The sequence below is a fragment of the Vidua chalybeata genome, chromosome 16 (assembly GCF_026979565.1).
Source record: "Vidua chalybeata isolate OUT-0048 chromosome 16, bVidCha1 merged haplotype, whole genome shotgun sequence".
Lineage (NCBI taxonomy): Eukaryota > Metazoa > Chordata > Aves > Passeriformes > Viduidae > Vidua > Vidua chalybeata.
In genome coordinates this window covers 10,919,540-10,938,405 of record NC_071545.1, presented here as the reverse complement: position 1 = coordinate 10,938,405, position 18,866 = coordinate 10,919,540, and the positions used below count along the sequence as shown (strand labels likewise).

Here is an 18,866-nt window from a genome sequence, read left to right as displayed (position 1 = left end):
TACCAAATTTTAACATCACAGCTTATTGTTCATTAGCTCCAGCCTGGTTTGGTCATCATTAACTTCAGGAGTGAATTCTTCTCACTGATCCCCTTTGTGATGCTGTCTGGGCTGTCCTTAGCTGCTTAGGGTAGGAAAGCAAATGATAAGTGAGCAAAACCTCAGACAAGTATGTCAGAGTTTTCCAAATCATTGTTTGTCTGTCCTGTTATGTTTTGGGATTTTTTTCCTCTCAACTTGAAGCAGCTTAACAAACCAAAGCAAAGATTTTTAAATTTTGGGAATGGCTATTTGCCACATTAGACCATTTTTGAGATACCCCCAATTCAACTCCTTAAAACTGAGATTTCAGAATTTCATATGAGCCTTTCCTCCTTACCCAGGTAATTTCTAAAGCATAAAAAAATTTAACTCTTAGAGAAGGCCAGCTTCTCCTTTGATACGGTCTTTCCTACACTGCAGCGACCTCACCTGAAAGGGTTTGACAGTGTTTATTTTAGGATTAAGTCTGGCTCACTGAACCTGTCCCTGATCTGATGTGTGAAGCTTCACATGCATTAATGACAGCAAGACAGCTCAGCATCCCTCTCCCTGTGCTCGGTATCCCAGGCAGGGCAGCTCCTAATCTCCCTTCCAACATGCCTTTCCTGGTCCCACATCTCCGACCACAAGGCAGTGTCTGAGTGCTCCCTGTGTGGAACACTTAAAATTAATGTGACATTTCTCAGCAAAACCGTCAGAGACATACTGCACAAGCTGTTGGGTCTTACCAACAGATAGATACAGAGAGATAGATGAATACATGAGTTTAAAAATAAAGAAATTATAAAACAGTTATTTTGTAGGAGGAAAAAAATGGAGGGAGATTTTTGCCAAGGAAAGGGAGAAGTGCCAGAGCTTCTTGGACTTCAGTGTCACTGTGGCTGTCCCTAAAGGACTCACAGACACAGCTGACAGACTGGGATACAAAGATAAAGAGATGTTAAGCTGCTCTTTTAGCAAAACATTGAAGTATGTTGCTGGAATTTGGGTGGGATGCAGGTGCTGCTCAGGTGTCCTGCTGAGGGGTGGGGGGGCAGGTTGCACCAGCCCAGCCGTGCTTGTAGGGTCAGCTCAGTATCTCAAATGCTCTCCTGGGGCTGGTTTTGCCACTTCAGAGATGTTTAAATCCTCCCCTCTGCAGAAAACCCCCCTTGCTGACTGGAAGCTGCAGAGCTCTGTACATGTCTGGCAGCCTGGAACAGCAGCTGAATGTTCCACATCCTTCACCTTTTTGCTGTATTCTGTGTTTTTTAGGATTGCTGCTGCATTGTGCTCTGTCACTGGGGCCAGAGTGACGGGAGAGACGAAACACAGCAGGATCAGGTTATTTTATGTGCAGGCTGCACTCCTCACTCTGCTTTTCTTCCTCATTACTAGGAAATAGTGGATTGGTTCAATGCCATCCGGGCAGCACGTTTCCATTACTTACAAGTGGCATTCCCTGGAGCCAGTGATTCTGATGTGAGTGTTCCTGCAGCACTGCTTGGGTGGGGTTTTTTTCCCCCCCTCACTCATTTTTAGCATCCTGCTAGCAAGCTGGAAGGCTTGGGGATTGCTCCATCCTTCTGAGTGTTCTGCAATTACTGGGCTGAAATGGTTGTGGTGGGATGCTGAGCCCAGCAACGCCAGCACTGCCACACCTGCAGGAGCCCTGAGCATCTCAAAGGCTGCTGCTGTAATAACAAAAGCCAAAACAAAGGCTGGAAGGCAGGAAAGGTGAGGGCAGAAGGATGTCAGTGCCCTGCCTGAGTTCTTCTCTGCAGGTCAGTGCAGCCTGGCTTATAAAGACAGGCCTGTGTTTTCCGGGGGCTGGAGCTGCTAATTGTGTTACCCTGGGCTAATGCAATTCCAGAGGCTGCTCTGACGTGCTGTCAGCCAGGGCTGTGCGCTGCTCTTGGGGTGGAACATCACTGTGGTGGTGCTTGTTGATTACTGATTTTGAAATCTAATTGCATTTCCTGCCTTCTACCCATTATCTGGGAGGGGTCCAGTCGTGGTTCTGCAGGGTGGCTCTGTCCCTGGCTGCCCTGCACCCTGAGGAGTGTGGGAGACTCCCCTGGAGGCTGCTGGCTGTGCTGGGCAGCTGCTCCAAGGTGTTTCATGTTGTAGCTTCCTCTCCTGAGCGCTGTGGAGGAGCAGCACTGGAGCTCTCAGTGAGAGCTGTGGGGTGGGCTCAGGGCTGGGGGCCAGCTCAGTGTGGGTTTTCCTTCCAGTGTCCCCCAGCACAACCAGTGACCCCCAGGTCCCTCCATCTGACACTGCTCTTTTCTGTCCTTTTTGGTTGCTCCAGCTGGTGCCAAAGCTTTCTAGAAACTACCTGAAGGAAGGATACATGGAGAAAACAGGGCCAAAGGTAGGATCTGAAGCATTTTTCAGTCCCTCCAAACACGAATTTTGCCCTGTATGGCCCTGAGAAGGGGTTGCTGGTGGGACAAACCAACCCTTGCCAGAGAGGCAAAGCCATAACTCTGTGAATGTGTTTAATGCACTTTCCTCACCTGGGAGAAACATTAAAAAAATCCAAATCTACATCACAAACCCAATGCCCCTTCCTGGTACAGCTGGCCCAGACCCTGGCTGTGGTGGCCCTGATGGCCCAGAAGCCATCTGTTCCCAACTCCCCCAGCCCATCAGGCTGCTCCGAGTGCTTTGAGACTCCTGGGTCATGCGTGGTTAGAGAGAAGCTGTGCTCTTTCAGTGTGTGATCTGGCATTTTCTGACTCCTCAGCAAACAGAGGGATTCAAGAAGCGATGGTTCACCATGGATGACCGACGGCTCATGTATTTCAAAGATCCCCTGGTAAGATGAAGGTGCCTGGGCTGCCTGTTGGGAATTACCTGCAATACTACTACTAATAATAAGAGTAATAGCAGTAATAATTACAGTAATGGTCTGCAGCAAAATGCAGGCTGGTGGGAGAGCCAAGAGGGCACAACGCTGTCACTGCTTGGTGGCTCTGCCTGGTGTGCAGTAACCCTATAAATACCAAAACCACTTTAAAAGCCCTGTCCACCAGATATTCTGCATCTGGATCTTGGCTCCCTGGTGTTGGTGCTGTATTGTGGGTGCCCCTGGGTGAGGAGCAGGGCTCTGGGTGGTGCTCTTGGGGTTTGGCTGATGGGCTTGTGGCTGCTGCAGGACAAGCTGTCCCGGCAGCCCGGGATGCTGAGCTCCCTTCACCTCACCCCTGCCTGACTGCTCTGCTGTCTCCTAGGATGCCTTTGCTAGAGGGGAGGTTTTTATTGGGAGCAAGGAAAACAGCTACAAGGTGCTGGAAGGGCTCCCACCATCCACGCAGGGGAACCACTGGCAGCACGGCATCACCATCGTCACCCCGGATCGGAAATTCCTCTTCGCCTGCGAGACAGAGGACGACCAGCTGGAGTGGATCACCACCTTTCAGAAAGTCATAAGCCGGCCGATGCTGCCTCAGGAATATGCAGGTGTGTTCCCTGGGGAGGGCTGGATGTCAGCCCTGGCCCCACTGCGTGCCCTGGGCTGGAGGATGGCATGGCTGGAGGGGACTGGGGATCAGGACATCGCTCCCTCCTGTCCTCTGTGAGGCAGCTCTTCACTGCCCAGGGGGATGTAAAGGCTGTTTGAGTGGAGAGGGAGGAGGAGGAGGATGGTATCCTTCCCTCTTTGTGGGAATGTAGGGGAAGGGGAATATTTTTTTGTTTGTTTTGAGGTGTTTTGATTTTTAAGGAAATACTGATTTTGACTTTTATTTATGGAGAAGGCTTTTTAAGCCTTAAAGTAAATTAAAGACTACAAAAGTGTAAAATATATTATAGAGATTGTAGAAAGTAGTTTAGTAGGTTATATAAGTGGGGTTATATATATAATCAAAATTTAGATTTTAAGATTTTTAGTATATTGTAGAAGAGTATAAGATAGAGGGTATAGCATATTGTTTTGAGGTTTTTTTTTTGCCTCTGGTGTGATGTCCATGCTGCTGTATGGTTATAGGGGTAAGTGAAGCCAAGGAGCATCAGCAAGGACCACTGTCAGGGTGGGCTTTTGCCAGACTGTCACCACCTGCCAGTGCTTGCCTTGTTTTAACTTTATCTTCTCTGTTTTTTCCTTTTAGTGGAAGCCCATTTCAAACATAAACCTTAGCTGGGACTGGCTGGGCAGACCTGAGGAGTGAGCTTCTGTTTACAACACAACGTGGTTTTATTTGAAATGTTAAAAATAATTCATAATAACAGTAATAATAATAACAATAATAATACTTCCCTCTCCCCTCATCATTCACTTGATCATGTTGGAAGGGCAGCAGTGGAACATTGCAGAAGATCCTGATCCAACTTGAAATTCAGCTCTGTGGCTGCTCTGTGGGATGGGACGGGTGGTCCTGCCACCCCATCACCCCACACCCGCTGGAAGGGGCACCCAGCTTCTCCAGGATGGCAGAGACTGTTGGTGGCACATCCCGGGGGCAGATGGGGCTTTTCCCCATGCTCAGGTCCCTGGGTGCTGGAGCTGACCGTCCCCACACGTCCAGATGGCTGCCAGCCCTTTGCAGGGGGGCTGCAAGTCCCCAAGGGGTGACATCCCTGTGGGATGGGAAGCAGCCTGGAAACACACGCATGGTGCTGTGCAAAACAGCAGAGCCTGCCATGGTGCCGGGGCAAACAACTAAATTGTCCCCTGGGGACTGGAGGTGATGCTGTACCTGGAGAGGGTCACATAGGATTTAGAAATAGAGGAAATGGGCATCATCAGCCTCGTTAAGTTAATGAAGGGCAGGGAGGAGGGGGCTGCAAGGAAGACACCAACCCGTGGGGTGATGCTGGGGGAGCAGAGCTTTGGGAGCCAGGCCTGTGTCCAGCTCCCTGGGTCATCCCTGTTCCATGGTCTGGGGGCTTTGCCCCATTTGGGGAGCCCGGTATGGAGCTGGGGGGTTGAGCTTTATCTGCAGTTTTGCTGATGGGCACCATCAAAGCCTGTCCCAGCTCACTCCCAGCGGGCACATCCCTTCTCCAGACTTGGTGGTTGCACTTTTTCCCCCAATAATTCAATTTTTTTTGGTTGATTTTTCTTCTCCTGCCCACCCCACCCCCCCACCCCCCAAAAAAAAAAAAAAAAAAAGGAAAAAAAAAATGCTGCTTGAAGTGACGTTTCAGCGCCGTGTTGAGCACTGTAATTCCTGCAGTTAGGGCGGGCGGGCTGGGACCTGCACACCAGGTGCTGGATTTTTACCCAAAAATGAGATTTCTGGCGTGCCCTGAAGGGCCAGCCCCAGCCACGGACCTGCCCGACGCCTTTCTTAGGTTGGTTGTGTAGCTGAGAGCATCTCATCGGCTGTGTGCATTCGTTCTGTCACTGGTAAGACAACTGTGGTACTAAATGTCATTCGAACCAATAAATTATTATTATGTCAGAGCCGTGGCCGTGTGGTGCTGGGGCAGGGGAGGGAGGTGGGGTTAAAAAGCAGCAAATGGAAACAAAGAGGTGCTGCTGCTGGCAGAGCCCCAGGGGTGTGAGACACCTCAAAACCATCTGCCATACCCTGGCACACAATGCGTATCATTTTATCTATTATTTGTGTATATGTGTGTGTTACAGTGCATAATCTGTGTATTTTCTCTATAATTCTTTGTGTGTGCACACACATACACAAAGGATAGCTGGTTCTTGGGAATAGAGAAATAAGCTTTATAAAGGGGTTGTTGGCTATTCAGACAATTATAAACTGCATAGTGGATAGAGTGTAATATATAAAATGTGTGTGTATGTATGAGGTGTTCATATGCACACATTCATGTACAGATGTAGCACTCAGACATATTCAATTTACAAATAGATAAGCTAAATGTATTTTACACACCTGTATATGCATAGACATTTTTATACTTTGTTTTCTAAAATATGTGATTATATAGTATATACACATGTGCATGCTTTATATACATATAATTTATATTTATAAACTTAAGGTGTATGTATTGCATATAAACACACATATCTGTATGCACATGTGTATGCATAACTATAATTATATATTTAACTTACATTTAAAGTATTTATATGTGTATGTTACCCACACACTGTCACTCACATTTACCAACCCAGGCACAGCAGAAGCAGGGAGAGGACAGACTGGGCTCCTTGTTTGTGTTTATAGGTAGCTATAAAAATTGTTTTCTGTGCATGTATAATTAAGAATATTATAAATGATATGTAATACAAGTATATAATTATTATCTATACAAAAGGCTGTTTATATGTGTGTGTGTATACATGTATTTTAAATTCCCAGGTATATATTTTATACACACACACACGTTCTTTATATAGTGTTGTAATTATTGAATATACATTTTGTATATCCACCTGTAGGTACCCCAGACCTGGAGCACTGCCCTCCTGTCAGGGCTGGGGTTTTGGGGTCAGGGCACATGCACAGCTCACAGTGGGGGCTGCAGACAGAGCTGAGGCAAAAACCTCACATTGGGTCACACACAGAGGACACAGCAGGGGACATGTGCTGGATGCCTGTGGACACCTCATGCTGCCTGAGAGGCACATTCCTGGCAGCCAAAAGCAATGAAATGCTGTGGTTCTAAACGTCTGCTGACATCCCAGATCATTTATTAAATGTCTACAGCACCAGCCCGGAGAGGGAGCTCTTCCCTTAACCAGCTGCACAGCAAAGCAACCCCATCTGCTCCAGACATTCCAATACCCCTAGAGAATTACACCTTTACTGCATCAGAGGTGAAGTGCAGCACCGAGGGCTGGATGACCCACAGTGAAATGCAGAGTGAAAAAAATAGCAAGGAATGTAAAGCTCTGCTTGGGAAACTCTTAGAAAGTAGCAGTATAGCACATCCTGGTATAAAGTGTTTATTTGAGACTTCACAATTAACACAAAGTCTTCCTGTCAATGCCTTTTTTTTTTTCATACAGTCAATAAATTTGTATTAATCCCTCCCCCATGCATGATTGCTGTTTATTAATCTAAGCCTTTTTATTTTCATCATGAAAAAATAAAGCGTTTCCCCACCCTTTCACCTGTTCCCTGTACCAGACTGTGCTGCATTACAGAGGAGATGGAGAATGGCTATGCCTACTGCTGGGGGTGAAGTTACTCCATTATTTATTGATTTACTCTTTTTTTAACAGAAAGTGTTAAATGAATCAATCACCCAAGAAAAATAAATATATCATAAAGAACCAGAAGCTCTGCAGTATCCCTTTTCTTGCCATCCAGCCCAGTCCAAACACATACCCTGCCCATGGCAAACTGCTCTGCTCACAGCAATGCTGCCGCCTGCACGTACAGCTGGGAACTTACACTGGCAAAATCTCTTCCAAAGTACAGCCACAAGCCACAGGACGTATTTTAGATGCCAAATTTTTATACCTAGGCAAGAGAGATCCACCTGGAAGCCAATTACCTGCATTCCACTGATGGGCTTTTACTCAAGAGCTATTCAACCTTGTGCTTTTCAGGAAGTATTGGCTAAACATACACATGGGCTCAGCCAGAGCTTGGCCTTGGGGAGAGGGGCAGGCAGTATGAAGGGTGTGCATGTTACTCGTGGCAGTGGAAGCAAGTTCTTGTATCAATGTCTCTTGGATGTGCATCTCAAATTATGCTGCTTGGCTCGTCTCGCAGTACTTTTGGCACCAGCCTCGCAAATCAATTATTCAAGTGCTCCCCCTGCCCTTCGAGATCTTCCTTGGAAGAGGGCAGAGGGCAAGGAGGCTTTCTCAGAACACAGATGGTATTGGGTAGGCCATGAAGGACAAGCCCCATGTTTATGCTTTATTGAAAGACTGTGCAAAAGGGAATACTGCATCAGAAACCGCAGACTATGTTTAATCAGTCCCAGCCACTGGATTGGAAACCCACTAACAACTGCTCCGATTGGTTCGTTTGGCTACTTTTTGTTGGTTTCTTTCTTTTTTTTTTTTACATAAATAATATAGACCGACAGTATAAACATTTCAGCAACCATTTCTAAAAGACCAGAGGAGCCCTTTTAGGAGCCAAGAAACAACTGCAGGATTCAAATTCCAAAAGTGTCTTTGGAGTCATCGAATCATCAGATTTACACGGCACCCAATGACAACAACATTCAGTCGAGCTCAATAGGACTGCTGTCTTCCTGACCATCTTCTGTGTCATCATCTTCCCCAGTTCCCATCAGACTGTTTAAAAGATTTCCTAGAATAAAATACAGGACAGTCAAAATCATTAGTTTTACATTCTCATCTCAAAATCGTTTAACTGATCTTCCATCCTGCTACAGTACAGATTTCTGTAACAAAAAAACCCCAAGAGTTTTGAAGTAGAAGAGTCTCACCAAGACATTAGTAATCCCACACTGGTTTCCATTATGAATATTGATTTGGGAAGCTGTATACTCTTAGCTGTACACTGATACTGTTCCGTCTCCAAGAATACACTTGAAAAACCCAAAGTCACATATTTATGTGCTACAGTTGCACCCTCAGAGGGAAAAAAAACCCAACCAAAAGAGGAAAAAACCTCCAGCAGTGAAACTCTCAAAAAGAAGCCACAGTCTGCATCATGCTGTAAAAAAATTGTCTGAAACTCAGAGGATCAATTTAAAGATGCCCAAATTGCTGAAAAGCAAATTACGGATGGTAAAAACACGATGTTCATGTTTTTCATCAGACTTTGGGTATCAGTGAATTGACATTTGTAGGTAAAGCTTCAAGGCACTTTACAAAGCAGCTTAGTTCTCAGGGAAAACATTAATTTAATTCACACTTTATTCAAGAGCCAGGAAATGAGGGCTGAATGTCTCTATTCCATTTCAGTCCTTGTAGAAGGGCAGCATTAATTTCAGAACTTCCTCTTTGGACACATTCATGTTGTATCAGTACTGATTAGATCTCTACCAAAGCCCCATACTTGGTTTAAGAAAAATCAGTCACTGAACTCTGAGGAAATTAACACCAGTAAGATGCTTTTTTACATTAGGAAGCTATAACATACTGTCAGAAGTTAACCATAGGAGTCTTTTTAGTGCTTCTCCCCTTCTCAGTGATGAAAAGTCTACAAGCTCCCCCAAACTACTTTCACATGCAACCCATTCATCTTGTATTCTACAGCAGGGGCTGTTCCTACAGGCCATGAAAAGAATTATAAATTCCTTAGAACAGATGATCTGTTTCCAACACAGGTGTTTTATCCAGGTCACTGATCAAAGCCTGGAGGTACCTACAAGCAGAGCTTACCTAGCAATCCCCCGTAGGACGAGGTCTGCTTGGGCGGAACTCCGAAGAAAAGCTGTCCTATTCTATCTAGGTACTGGAGGGACACAAGGTGAAAAAAAGGCAATTATTTCATTTACAGGTGGGAATACCAAGGCAAGGTAAAGCACCAGCTCTTATCTACAAAGCTGGAGACAATCAGCCATTATTTCACTCGTTCAGTGAGTTCAATCCTGTTCATGAGTAACTCACCTCATTATACATGGGGTCTCTTTTCAGCGAAGGTTGATACTGTTCACACAACACTGTAAATACTGTTAGTTTTCCTCTAGAAAAGAAACAACCAAAAATGTAATCTCAGTTAACAACTGAAAAGAAAACCAAGAAGGACATGACAGAAATGAGACTGTACCCATCAACTGCCAACAACAGAAACCAGATGAAGTTTAGCAGTGGTTGCACAAAGGGTGGACCCTTCTCTATCGAAGGATGTTTCTGTGTGTACGTCGTAAAAACAACGGATGCGCTGGTCTTATTTTTTAAGCAGAGAAATCTGAAAAAGGAAAGAGAACGGGGCAAGTTAAAAACAAAGGGCAGAGAAATGGTTTCACCATAGAAAAAGGGAAGCTAAAATCTACTTCACTGTGCATAGAGGCCATCTCAGGCTTGAACTGATGGCAAAACAAAACTGTTAGAGATGGACATCTTTGGGGATGGTTTGGCCATCAGCTGAGGAAAGGGAAAATCACTACTAGAACACACTGTGAAATAGGCAGGTTGGGAGGGAAAACAGACATTAAATATTAATAGAATGAGTTTAACCAGGATCTAAGCAGATTGTACAGGACAGTTACTAAAAGAGAGCATCAGTTTGCAAAATGTGGAAAGACTGGCTACCCTGTAATTCACATTAAAATGATATTGCATCAGTGGTCCAGGATTTACTATGCTGAGTTAAAAACTGAATTGAAGACCCATTCATCCCCAAACACATCTCTTTTTAGTATGTATCTGTCAGTATTTGTTGACTCTGTCATTCTATTCCACCTCAACATAATGTGGCATCAGGACCACTAATAGCTTGACACACATGCCTAAAAATCTCATAATAAAGCTGTACTTTGAGCTCCCAAGCCATTTGTCCCCAACAGATCGATCCCTCAAACAGATCAAATCCTTGTTCAGGTCCAGTTAATTTAACTGGCAATCTCTGCAAGTCCCATTGGCCTAACAGGCCTTTTATCTGGGACAAATGCTGTCAGCAAGCCTTAGGAAAGCTGCCACAAGCCATGTTGTTTTTGATGGCAGGCTGGCCTCTAATTCTACCCTCACATGTGCAAGGGCTTGGGGCTGTTTCGCCTCACTGACAGCAAGGAACTGCAATTATTTTCATTAGAGAATAAACCACCATGCAAGAGGATTTAACACAGTATTTGACATGTATGTGAAGGATGCAGTAGAAATGCTGTATAAACACTGAAAAAATAATCTTTTAACTTCTCCACAGAATTTCTCCCCATAAAATTGTTTGAGTCCTGCACATATTGGATTTCCATAAAGGATTTGCTATTGCTCAAAATCACAGCAATCTATAGCAACCAGCTATAGAAAGCAGGACAAATCTGACATGACAGCTCACTGCTGCCAAAAGAGAGACAAACTTGCTCTCACCTCCTCCCTCTCCCCCAACACCTACTCTCTCCCTGATTCCCTGCCACACAGTCCTGTCTCCACCTCCTCCTCAGACTCCTCCGTGAGCTGCCTTCTCTGCCTGAAGAAAGCCATCAGCTGATTAAACACAGTAAAATTGGCTTTGTCAACCTTCATTCTACATGAGCTCTGCAAAAGCACACAATAGCTTGCATTTCTACCTCCTACAAAATAAATGCCTAAAATGAGAGCCAGCAGCAACTCTGTCAAGGCAAGAACCATCAAGCTGCTGCTCACAGACCAGGCTGACCATGACAAGTTGCCTCTTAGGACCTGAGTGAGAGCAAGTTGTATGCTAAATACAGGGCCTGCTTGAGTCCAGTATTTGTGAGAACATACAGATAAGCCCTAACTAGACATAAAGTGGCGTTAATAAAGCTAAGAATTGTGCTTTCAGGGTTAAACAGATTACATTCATTCTTCAGGCAATTAACATAATTTCAGGTCTCGACCTTAATACATTATTTCACATTTTTTCTCCCCAGTCTGATGAATTTAAACACATCGGTTTTCAGACAGTTTTCTCCTGTTGTTCTGACCAGTTTCACGGTTTCTTTTGCAAAGGCTGTGTGGTTAAATTAGGTCCCACACATAATGTCATCTCAGCAAAATGCTTCAGAAGAAGTTTAACACCTACTGTAGTACTGCCTGAGCTACAAACATGTCCACCTCACTGCGGTATCCGCGGGACGAGGAGTATTCCACCAGCATATTTGCACAGCCCTCACCATCTGTCGAGTGCAAGAAGTGATACCGAGATTCACTATAGTTTTGCTCTAGAAAAAGAAAAAGGAAAAGGCTTTTAAGAAATCAGTTCAATGTACCTGAACATAAAACCAAATTTATTAGCCTTGTACTTTATTAGCTGGTAAAAGAACAAGGGTTACAGGTGTGGTATATAAACAAGACAGCTAGTAAAAAGTCTGTAAGTTACAAATAATATATAAAGGGAGATAATAATAAATTTTACTCTAAGCACATTTGAACAACTGCTGATAAATACAGTTTACTCAATTACAGCTACTGCTGACTTGAACTTTGGTTGTATAATTTTATCTAAGTGAATGCTGATACTTGGTGTGCTATCACCAGTGCTCAGGACAGGAATCAAGAAATTCCATATTAGACTATGTGCACCAAGAAGTCAAACAGCACCTTTGGCATCCTTCTTTCATTTCCTCTTTTTAGTTTAGCTCACTCTTGCTACCAAAACTAAAATCACTTCCATATGCTGAACAGAACAGCATACGGAAAAATGGTGTAAGAAGTGGCAATGATTTGTTAGAACCTGAAGCAAAGGATTGTGCAAAATCATTGCAATGACAAAACTGGATAGCTGCTAATCTTTTGAATTTGAAAGCATTGTTTTAAAAATCTGAGCCTTTTGTGATGAAACTCAAAAAGCTACAGACTATGAAAATGTAGGCACTTTGCTCTTCAGGAGAACAGTGAGCAGGCAGCTACAAAATGGGGACTTTTACTTACAGAATGCTTATCCTAATTTATCCCGTTTCTTATTGTAGCAGCCTCTAACTTGAATGCAGTGAGAAGAATCCTCCCTTTCTGGCTGGCAGCAGCCATCAGGCTAACATAAATCCCAGGAGAGCAGCTAGGGAATTGCCTATGGCACACAGAGGCTGCAGCACTGACCATTACTGGGTCAGGGTTGTTACATGAAACCACTGTCACAATTTGGCAGCTACTGAAAAATGTAAAATAAACAATTATCTTGAGAAACCACAGAAAAAATGGCATGTACTCAACTGTTCTCAATCACCTTTGTTATGTTTTGAACACAAGACTGTAAATACTGGCTATCACCCACAAGTACAATAATTATTTAGAGCATTTTGTGTTTTTCTTACATCCCATCACAAGTGATAAAATGGCTCATAAATCAAAGGCAACAGCATTCATTTGGAAATAACCCTGCTGGCCAACTTCTCAAAAAGTACTTAATTACAGTCTGTTTTGGATTCCAGGTGATGTATTTCAATCTTTGTCATGTTTATCCAGGATTTAAAAACAAAAGAACTTGCCAACAGAACATCTTTGCTCCCCGGCAATTTTCCTCCTAATGACACAATCAAACTACGTCAATGTCTAAAGGATCAACCTGCCTTTTACAGAGAGCCTCACAGCAGTTGTGTTTTGGATTTTACACTAATATAGAGCTACAGACCCATTATTTTTCTGTAACATTAGGAAGACATTAATGCAAAAATCAGATAATGGCAGAAGTTAATCAATCATTTCCATTTCAGCCTTCTTAGAATACTCCCAAAGCAGATCTCTTAACACCTTGCTTTCAACATTTTCAAAGGAAAACACAGAAAAGCCAGTTGATTTTTCTTACCTTTCCACAGGGTAATAGCTAGTAACTGGTGTAGTTTTGGATGTCCAAGTTTTCCTGATCCCCCACTGGACCATTTTAGTGCTCTGGATACGAAAGCCACTCTTTCAGGAGAATTTGGATCCATTAAACTAAACAATTTAGCCAAGTTTTCTGGAAGCAATAAGATTGAAAAATATTTAGCACTAAGAAAAATAAGATGATCTGCTGCTTCTAATGCAGCTCTAAGATCCATCTTTAGGACAGGCAGCAATGTTAGTTCTAAGCATGCCCACAGAGTCATCTGGAACCCACAATTCTCTAACAAAGTTTCCCCCAGACCATTCCTATGGGGAAGGTGACCCTTAGCCATGTTGGGAAGGCATCCAGAAAGGATTGCAGCTTTCAAGAGTATTAACAGGTCACTGTGAAGGGAAAGCACAACTAAATGTCACCAAGCCAAGAGCAGAGGTCACCTCACCTAAAAGATCTTCTGCTACTTTTGCATCCGACTTCTCCAAAGACTCCAAAACCAGCATGGACAGATCAGCAGCACTGTTTTGCTACAAAACAGACACATACTGGCAGTGATGAATGTATCAGGGCATAAAAAGAAACATCAACCAGAATTTTGGCAGCAGCAGGTTTAATGCTTTTATCAACAGCTAGGGCACAGTATCAAGTCTCAGCCTTCCTGATAAAAAAATTATAGTAATTTGATGGCATCAAAGAGAAGCCTCCAGGAAAGCAGAACACAGGCATTGTTTGGATGCTCACAAACACTACTGCTGCATGTTCCAGCTTGGCATAATCCTTCTTTGTGGAGAAAGGCTCAACAAAGAGATAAAACAAAAGATTACAAAGCAATTACCCCAAACATTTACCACTGAGAACCCACCATTCATCTCTCAAAATCTTGGGAGTAACAAATCCCTGCCCTCAAGCCACACACACAAAACCAGTGACTTACCTGGTTGTGACTGAAGAACAGTAAAGCCCCTGAATACATTAGTTCTCTTGCTTCTGCATGTTTTCCTTGTGACATATACCTGAAAAAAATACCAAAGCCATGGTAAAAACGACCACTAAGTAAGTTGTGTATGCTTACTTATATTTAAGGGATTAAAAGATGGCTAAAATTTAAAATAACAACAACAAGGAATTTATTTTTAAATCAGGTTAATTTCAATAATGATGTAGCTTGAACTGCAAGTTGCAATTCTCTGCTCCAGACCTGATGGAATAAAATGAAGAATATAAGAACGGAAATTGAGAGAGCTACAAATATGTTTGGGGCTGGAACAAGAAAAGGGAACAAACCCAAGATTTCAACTGAACAAAAGATGCCAATGTACTGAGCCTCTACCAAAGCCATCCCAGTGAAACCATTTTTGGAATACCTCCTGGAGAGCTTGCTGACCCTTCCACTGGTCCAAGTCCCTCTGACCACTACAACTCTGCCAGGGGACATCAGCCTGTCCTAGCCCTCTGCTGAACCAAAGGAGCTCATCTCTCATGGGTCTGAGAGTAAGATAAGCACAGCCAGCAAGATTCACCATGCAACACTTCAAAAGAAACAAAATATAATGCTTCAAAACACACTTGCCACCTTTCCCACCTAAGAGTTAACGAAGAAATAAGGAATTAAAGAATTTGCTCCCAGTGGTTACCTCAGGACCTCTTACCACAGAGCTGTGATTGCAGCCTCCTGCACATCATCACTGTCAGTAACTACAGCTCTTGGAGAGTCACAGCTCTAGCTTATAAACACAGCATTTCCCATAAAAGCAGTTTAGGTGTGGCAGAGTTTCCAAATTCCATTTCTCTTAACTGCTACTCAAAAAGTCTGTGCTCTCAGCAGCTGACTTGCTCATATCACAGAGGTAAGTGTCACTCTACCCTGCTGCTTTAGCACCTGCACTTTGGTTTGTCCCCTGTGACACACCTGGCTGGGCTGTGCCCGTGTCACCCCTTTCTGCTCCTGCAGCCCCAGCGCCCCTCAGGCTGTTCCAAAGCCCGAGAGTGCCCAGGGACAAAGGAGGGGTTGGTGGCTCTGGGGGTGAAGCAGGACAGCGTGGCCATGGGGGTCACACCAAGCAAAGGGACAACCAGAGCATCCCAAACCTCTTGTGCTGTGCCCCAGACTCCTGTCACACGTGTCCCCTACTGGCAACACCACACAGACAACAAACAAGGGATGAGACACTCCTCCCATCCTGCCCATCAACTCTGAGACACGCCAAGGTCTTTTATCCCAAACAGAACTGAAATAATGGAAGGCACGACAGTAGTGTTTTGGAATAATTCTCAACAACTCGGATTTGCAATCACCATGGTAAATGTGAGTCAAATTAATCCATAGCTCCAATGTTTTTACAGTTGGGCTCCCATCCAGTTTTGCTTCTAGGAGTTGGACTCAGCATGGATCCACTTCCACAAATTCTGCTTCCAGTAGATTCACAATGCTATATGGAAGCTCCTAATCTGAGAACTATTAGAGACGATATTAAAAGCTGCTGAAAACAATTTTATGATATAAAATACATTTTAAAGAGCTGAAGATTTTCAAAGAACTTTTATCAGAAAACTTGTTTAATAAAAATAAATATTGATGACATTTCTCTAAATGGTATTAAAAACAAGAGAAGTCCTGGAGCACATAATTTACAACAGAAAAAATTACCTAGAAGGACCAGGGAAATAGAAATGGATGTAACAAGGATATTACACTTTGAAGAATGACTCAGTTGCCAAGTCATGAAGAGAGAAGAGCTCAGCCCAGCCAGCCTGGGGAGTAACAAACACCACCAGCTCAGGTGTATCTGAGGGAGCTCAGGCTTAGGCAGGAACAGCAGTTTTCCACCTGCTCTGTGGATCACAGAGGGATAATAACTCTGCAGGAGGCAGGCTTATGGTAATCTTTCCTCCTCCACTTCTTCCCCTCCTCCAACCTAAAATACATCTCAGTGCATGAAACTGAGTCAGGATTTCAAGTTTACCCTCTGACAGACAAGACAAATGTTTTACAGGCCTGTGTGTTCAAAAGGAATAAGCACTGGCTAACCCAATCACATTTTCAGAGCTCAGGTCATCCCAGTCAGCATTAATGAGTCTGAAAAAATGCTGATTTTTATCACATTTTACAGAGGATTGACAAGACTACCCAGCCATGCAAATGTCACCTTTTCATTTAAATGAACACATCCTTTCACTTGTAATTAAAATGGAAAAGGCAGGATCTTTGATTCCAAATTAATTCAGGGAGGCTTGAATATGTGAGTTAATACATCCAGAAGACTGGAGGAGAAGTGACCTCCTGAGCCAAGACTTCTCACACCACTGCAGACACCACATCACATAATCCCTTCTATAAAATAGGCCAGGCTTTGTCTTAAATTTAGATTTATTCTCAAATACAATTTAAGTCTTAAGGCCTGGATGGTGCCTGGCTGATCCCATCAGAGGGGTTATGGAAGAACAAACTGATTTAATGTGATGGTGCTGGGACACAGGGCAGGGCAGGGCAGGGCAGGCTGTCTGATGTATGCTGGGAGCACAAGCAGGATTATGCACCAAGGACTTTCCTCCCCACTTTCTTGCATGACTGCTATTTTTTCTGTGCTTACTCATAGGCCTGTTCTCCTCCTAACACCGATGAGGGCTGAGGATAGGGGACACAAGACACAGGACAGGGAGGGTGGTGTCCAGTTTTGGACCTCTCACTTCAAGAAAGACACTGAGAGGCTGGAACGTGTCCAGAGAAGGGCAGTGGAGCTGCTGAAGTGTCCAGAGCATGAGTCTGATGAGGAGCAGCTGAGGGAGCTGGGAGAAAAGGAGGCTCAAGGGGAACCCTTCCTCTACAACATCTGAAAGGAGGTTGGAGCCAGGTGCTCCTGGCCAGTGACAGGATGACAGGAAATGGCTTTAACAGGAGGTTCAGGTCAGACACTGGGAGAAATTTCTTCACAGAAGGGGTGGGCCAGCATTGGAACTGGGCCCAGGGAGGTGGTGGAGTCACGTTCCCTAGGAGGGTTCAAGAAACACTTAGTGCCACTGTCCAGCTGACAGGTGATTTGGCTGAAAACCAAAAGTTGGGCCTGATGACATCAGAGGTCTTTTCCAACCTAATTGATTCTGTGAACCCAAATTTCCATCCTGTTCTCCCCCAGCAGAACCACAAGTAAACAAAGCTGGGACCAGCTGAGTAAGCTCCTAGAACAAACACCTTCCTTCTTCTGTGCCCCTGCAAGCAAGGGTCTGCATGTTAAATCTGATGAGAGAAAGGGTGACCCCTGCAAGCTGCAGTGGACATGAAAAATGAAGCCTAAAAATGCTTTTTTGTTTTTTTGCAATAAAAACAATTTCCTTATGACAAAAGAAGCAGTAGTAACATTTCTGAATAAATGCCCTGCTCTACTTAGTCACCGTCACGTACACAAATACTACACCAAGTGGAATTTACTCCAAAAAGCTCCTCCGTGCAGGCGACTCTGGCCACCCTGAGAGCCGCTCCTTTCCGACCGCGGCACCAGGGTGAAACAAAGTAACCCCGCGTCCCGGCGGAGCAACACCCAACCTTGAAACCCTGGACCCTCACTGCGCAGCCACCTGACACTTACAGCGAGCTGCCAGAGCAGGGCTCCGCTCCAGGATGGCCCCGGGACAGGGGGCGAGCCCCGACCCGAGCGCCAGAGGACGCCCGGGGAGACACCCCGAGCCCATCCCGCTGGCCGGGGGGCCTCACTCGGCCTCCCCGGAACGCGGGGCCACCGAGCGGCGCTGGGGGACGGGGGCCGAAACTCCGCTCTGCCCGCGACCTCTGGGCAGCGTGACGCAACACCGCCGGCGCGTCACCGGACAGTGCCGGGGCCGCCGGGGCGCGGACCGGGCCGGAGTGGGGGTTGGCCCCCAAAGGCCGGCGTGCAGCGGCTCCCCCGCCGCCCCGAGCCGCTGACAGAGCCAGCGGTGCCGGGGGCCGTGACGCGGCCGGGCCGGGCCGGGCCGGGCCGGGCCGAGCCTGGGGCCGCATCTCCCCGGCCCGGCCCGAGCCCCGCTTGGGCCGGAGCCGCGCGCCCGCCCCACCCCGCCCCCCCGCGGGCCAATCAGAAAGCGGGCCGCGGAGATGGACGGGCGCGGCGGCCAATGGGGAGCGGCCGTGCGCGCCGCGGGCGGCAGCCGGGGACAGTGCGTGGGAAGGCTCTGGAAGGCCGGGCGGGGGAGGGGCGGCGCGGCGGGCCCGGCGCGGCCCTACCTGAAGAACAGAGTCCGGTACATCTGGTGCGCCTCGTAGTAGTCGCCCTTCTCGACGCTGGCGCGCAGCTTGCCCTCCACGCGCTGCACGCCGCCGCGGTTCCTGCCGCCGCCGCCTTTCGCAGCTTCCTGCTCCGCCGCCATGATCGCCGCCGCCATCAGCGCGGAGGACGGGGAGGGGAGGCGGGAGCCAGGCGCATGCGCACCCAGCCCCGGCGCCCCGCTGCCCGGCTTCCGCCCGTTCGGACGGCGGCCCGCGAGGCTCAGCCCGCGCGGCTGCGCGCCGCGTCCCGGGCGGTAACGGCGGCTGGGCAGGGCGAGAGAGGAACGCCGGGA

General features: G+C 46.0%; 2 protein-coding genes across 2 annotated transcripts in view; one reads left to right on the top strand and one right to left on the bottom strand.

The window, feature by feature from the left end:
* The window catches only part of ADAP1 (ArfGAP with dual PH domains 1), a 51,137-nt gene extending 45,706 nt beyond the window's left edge, over positions 1-5,431 (top strand). Inside the window, exons 7-11 of the mRNA XM_053957609.1 lie at positions 1,420-1,503; positions 2,333-2,395; positions 2,771-2,842; positions 3,258-3,486; positions 4,134-5,431. Coding sequence (XP_053813584.1) covers positions 1,420-1,503; positions 2,333-2,395; positions 2,771-2,842; positions 3,258-3,486; positions 4,134-4,162 — 477 coding nt within the window. The 3' untranslated portion in view covers positions 4,163-5,431. The remainder of the gene's footprint in view (positions 1-1,419; positions 1,504-2,332; positions 2,396-2,770; positions 2,843-3,257; positions 3,487-4,133) is intronic.
* A 1,448-nt stretch (positions 5,432-6,879) lies between these two features.
* GET4 (guided entry of tail-anchored proteins factor 4) lies at positions 6,880-18,806 on the bottom strand. The gene is made up of 9 exons (XM_053957610.1): positions 18,532-18,806; positions 14,251-14,329; positions 13,762-13,843; positions 13,305-13,454; positions 11,586-11,724; positions 9,651-9,791; positions 9,491-9,566; positions 9,263-9,335; positions 6,880-8,222 (listed from the first exon to the last, which is right to left on the bottom strand). Exons 1-9 carry the CDS (start codon positions 18,687-18,689, stop codon positions 8,134-8,136), a joined length of 987 nt encoding a protein of 328 aa, XP_053813585.1. The 5' UTR covers positions 18,690-18,806; the 3' UTR covers positions 6,880-8,133.
* Positions 18,807-18,866: the final 60 nt, after the last annotated feature.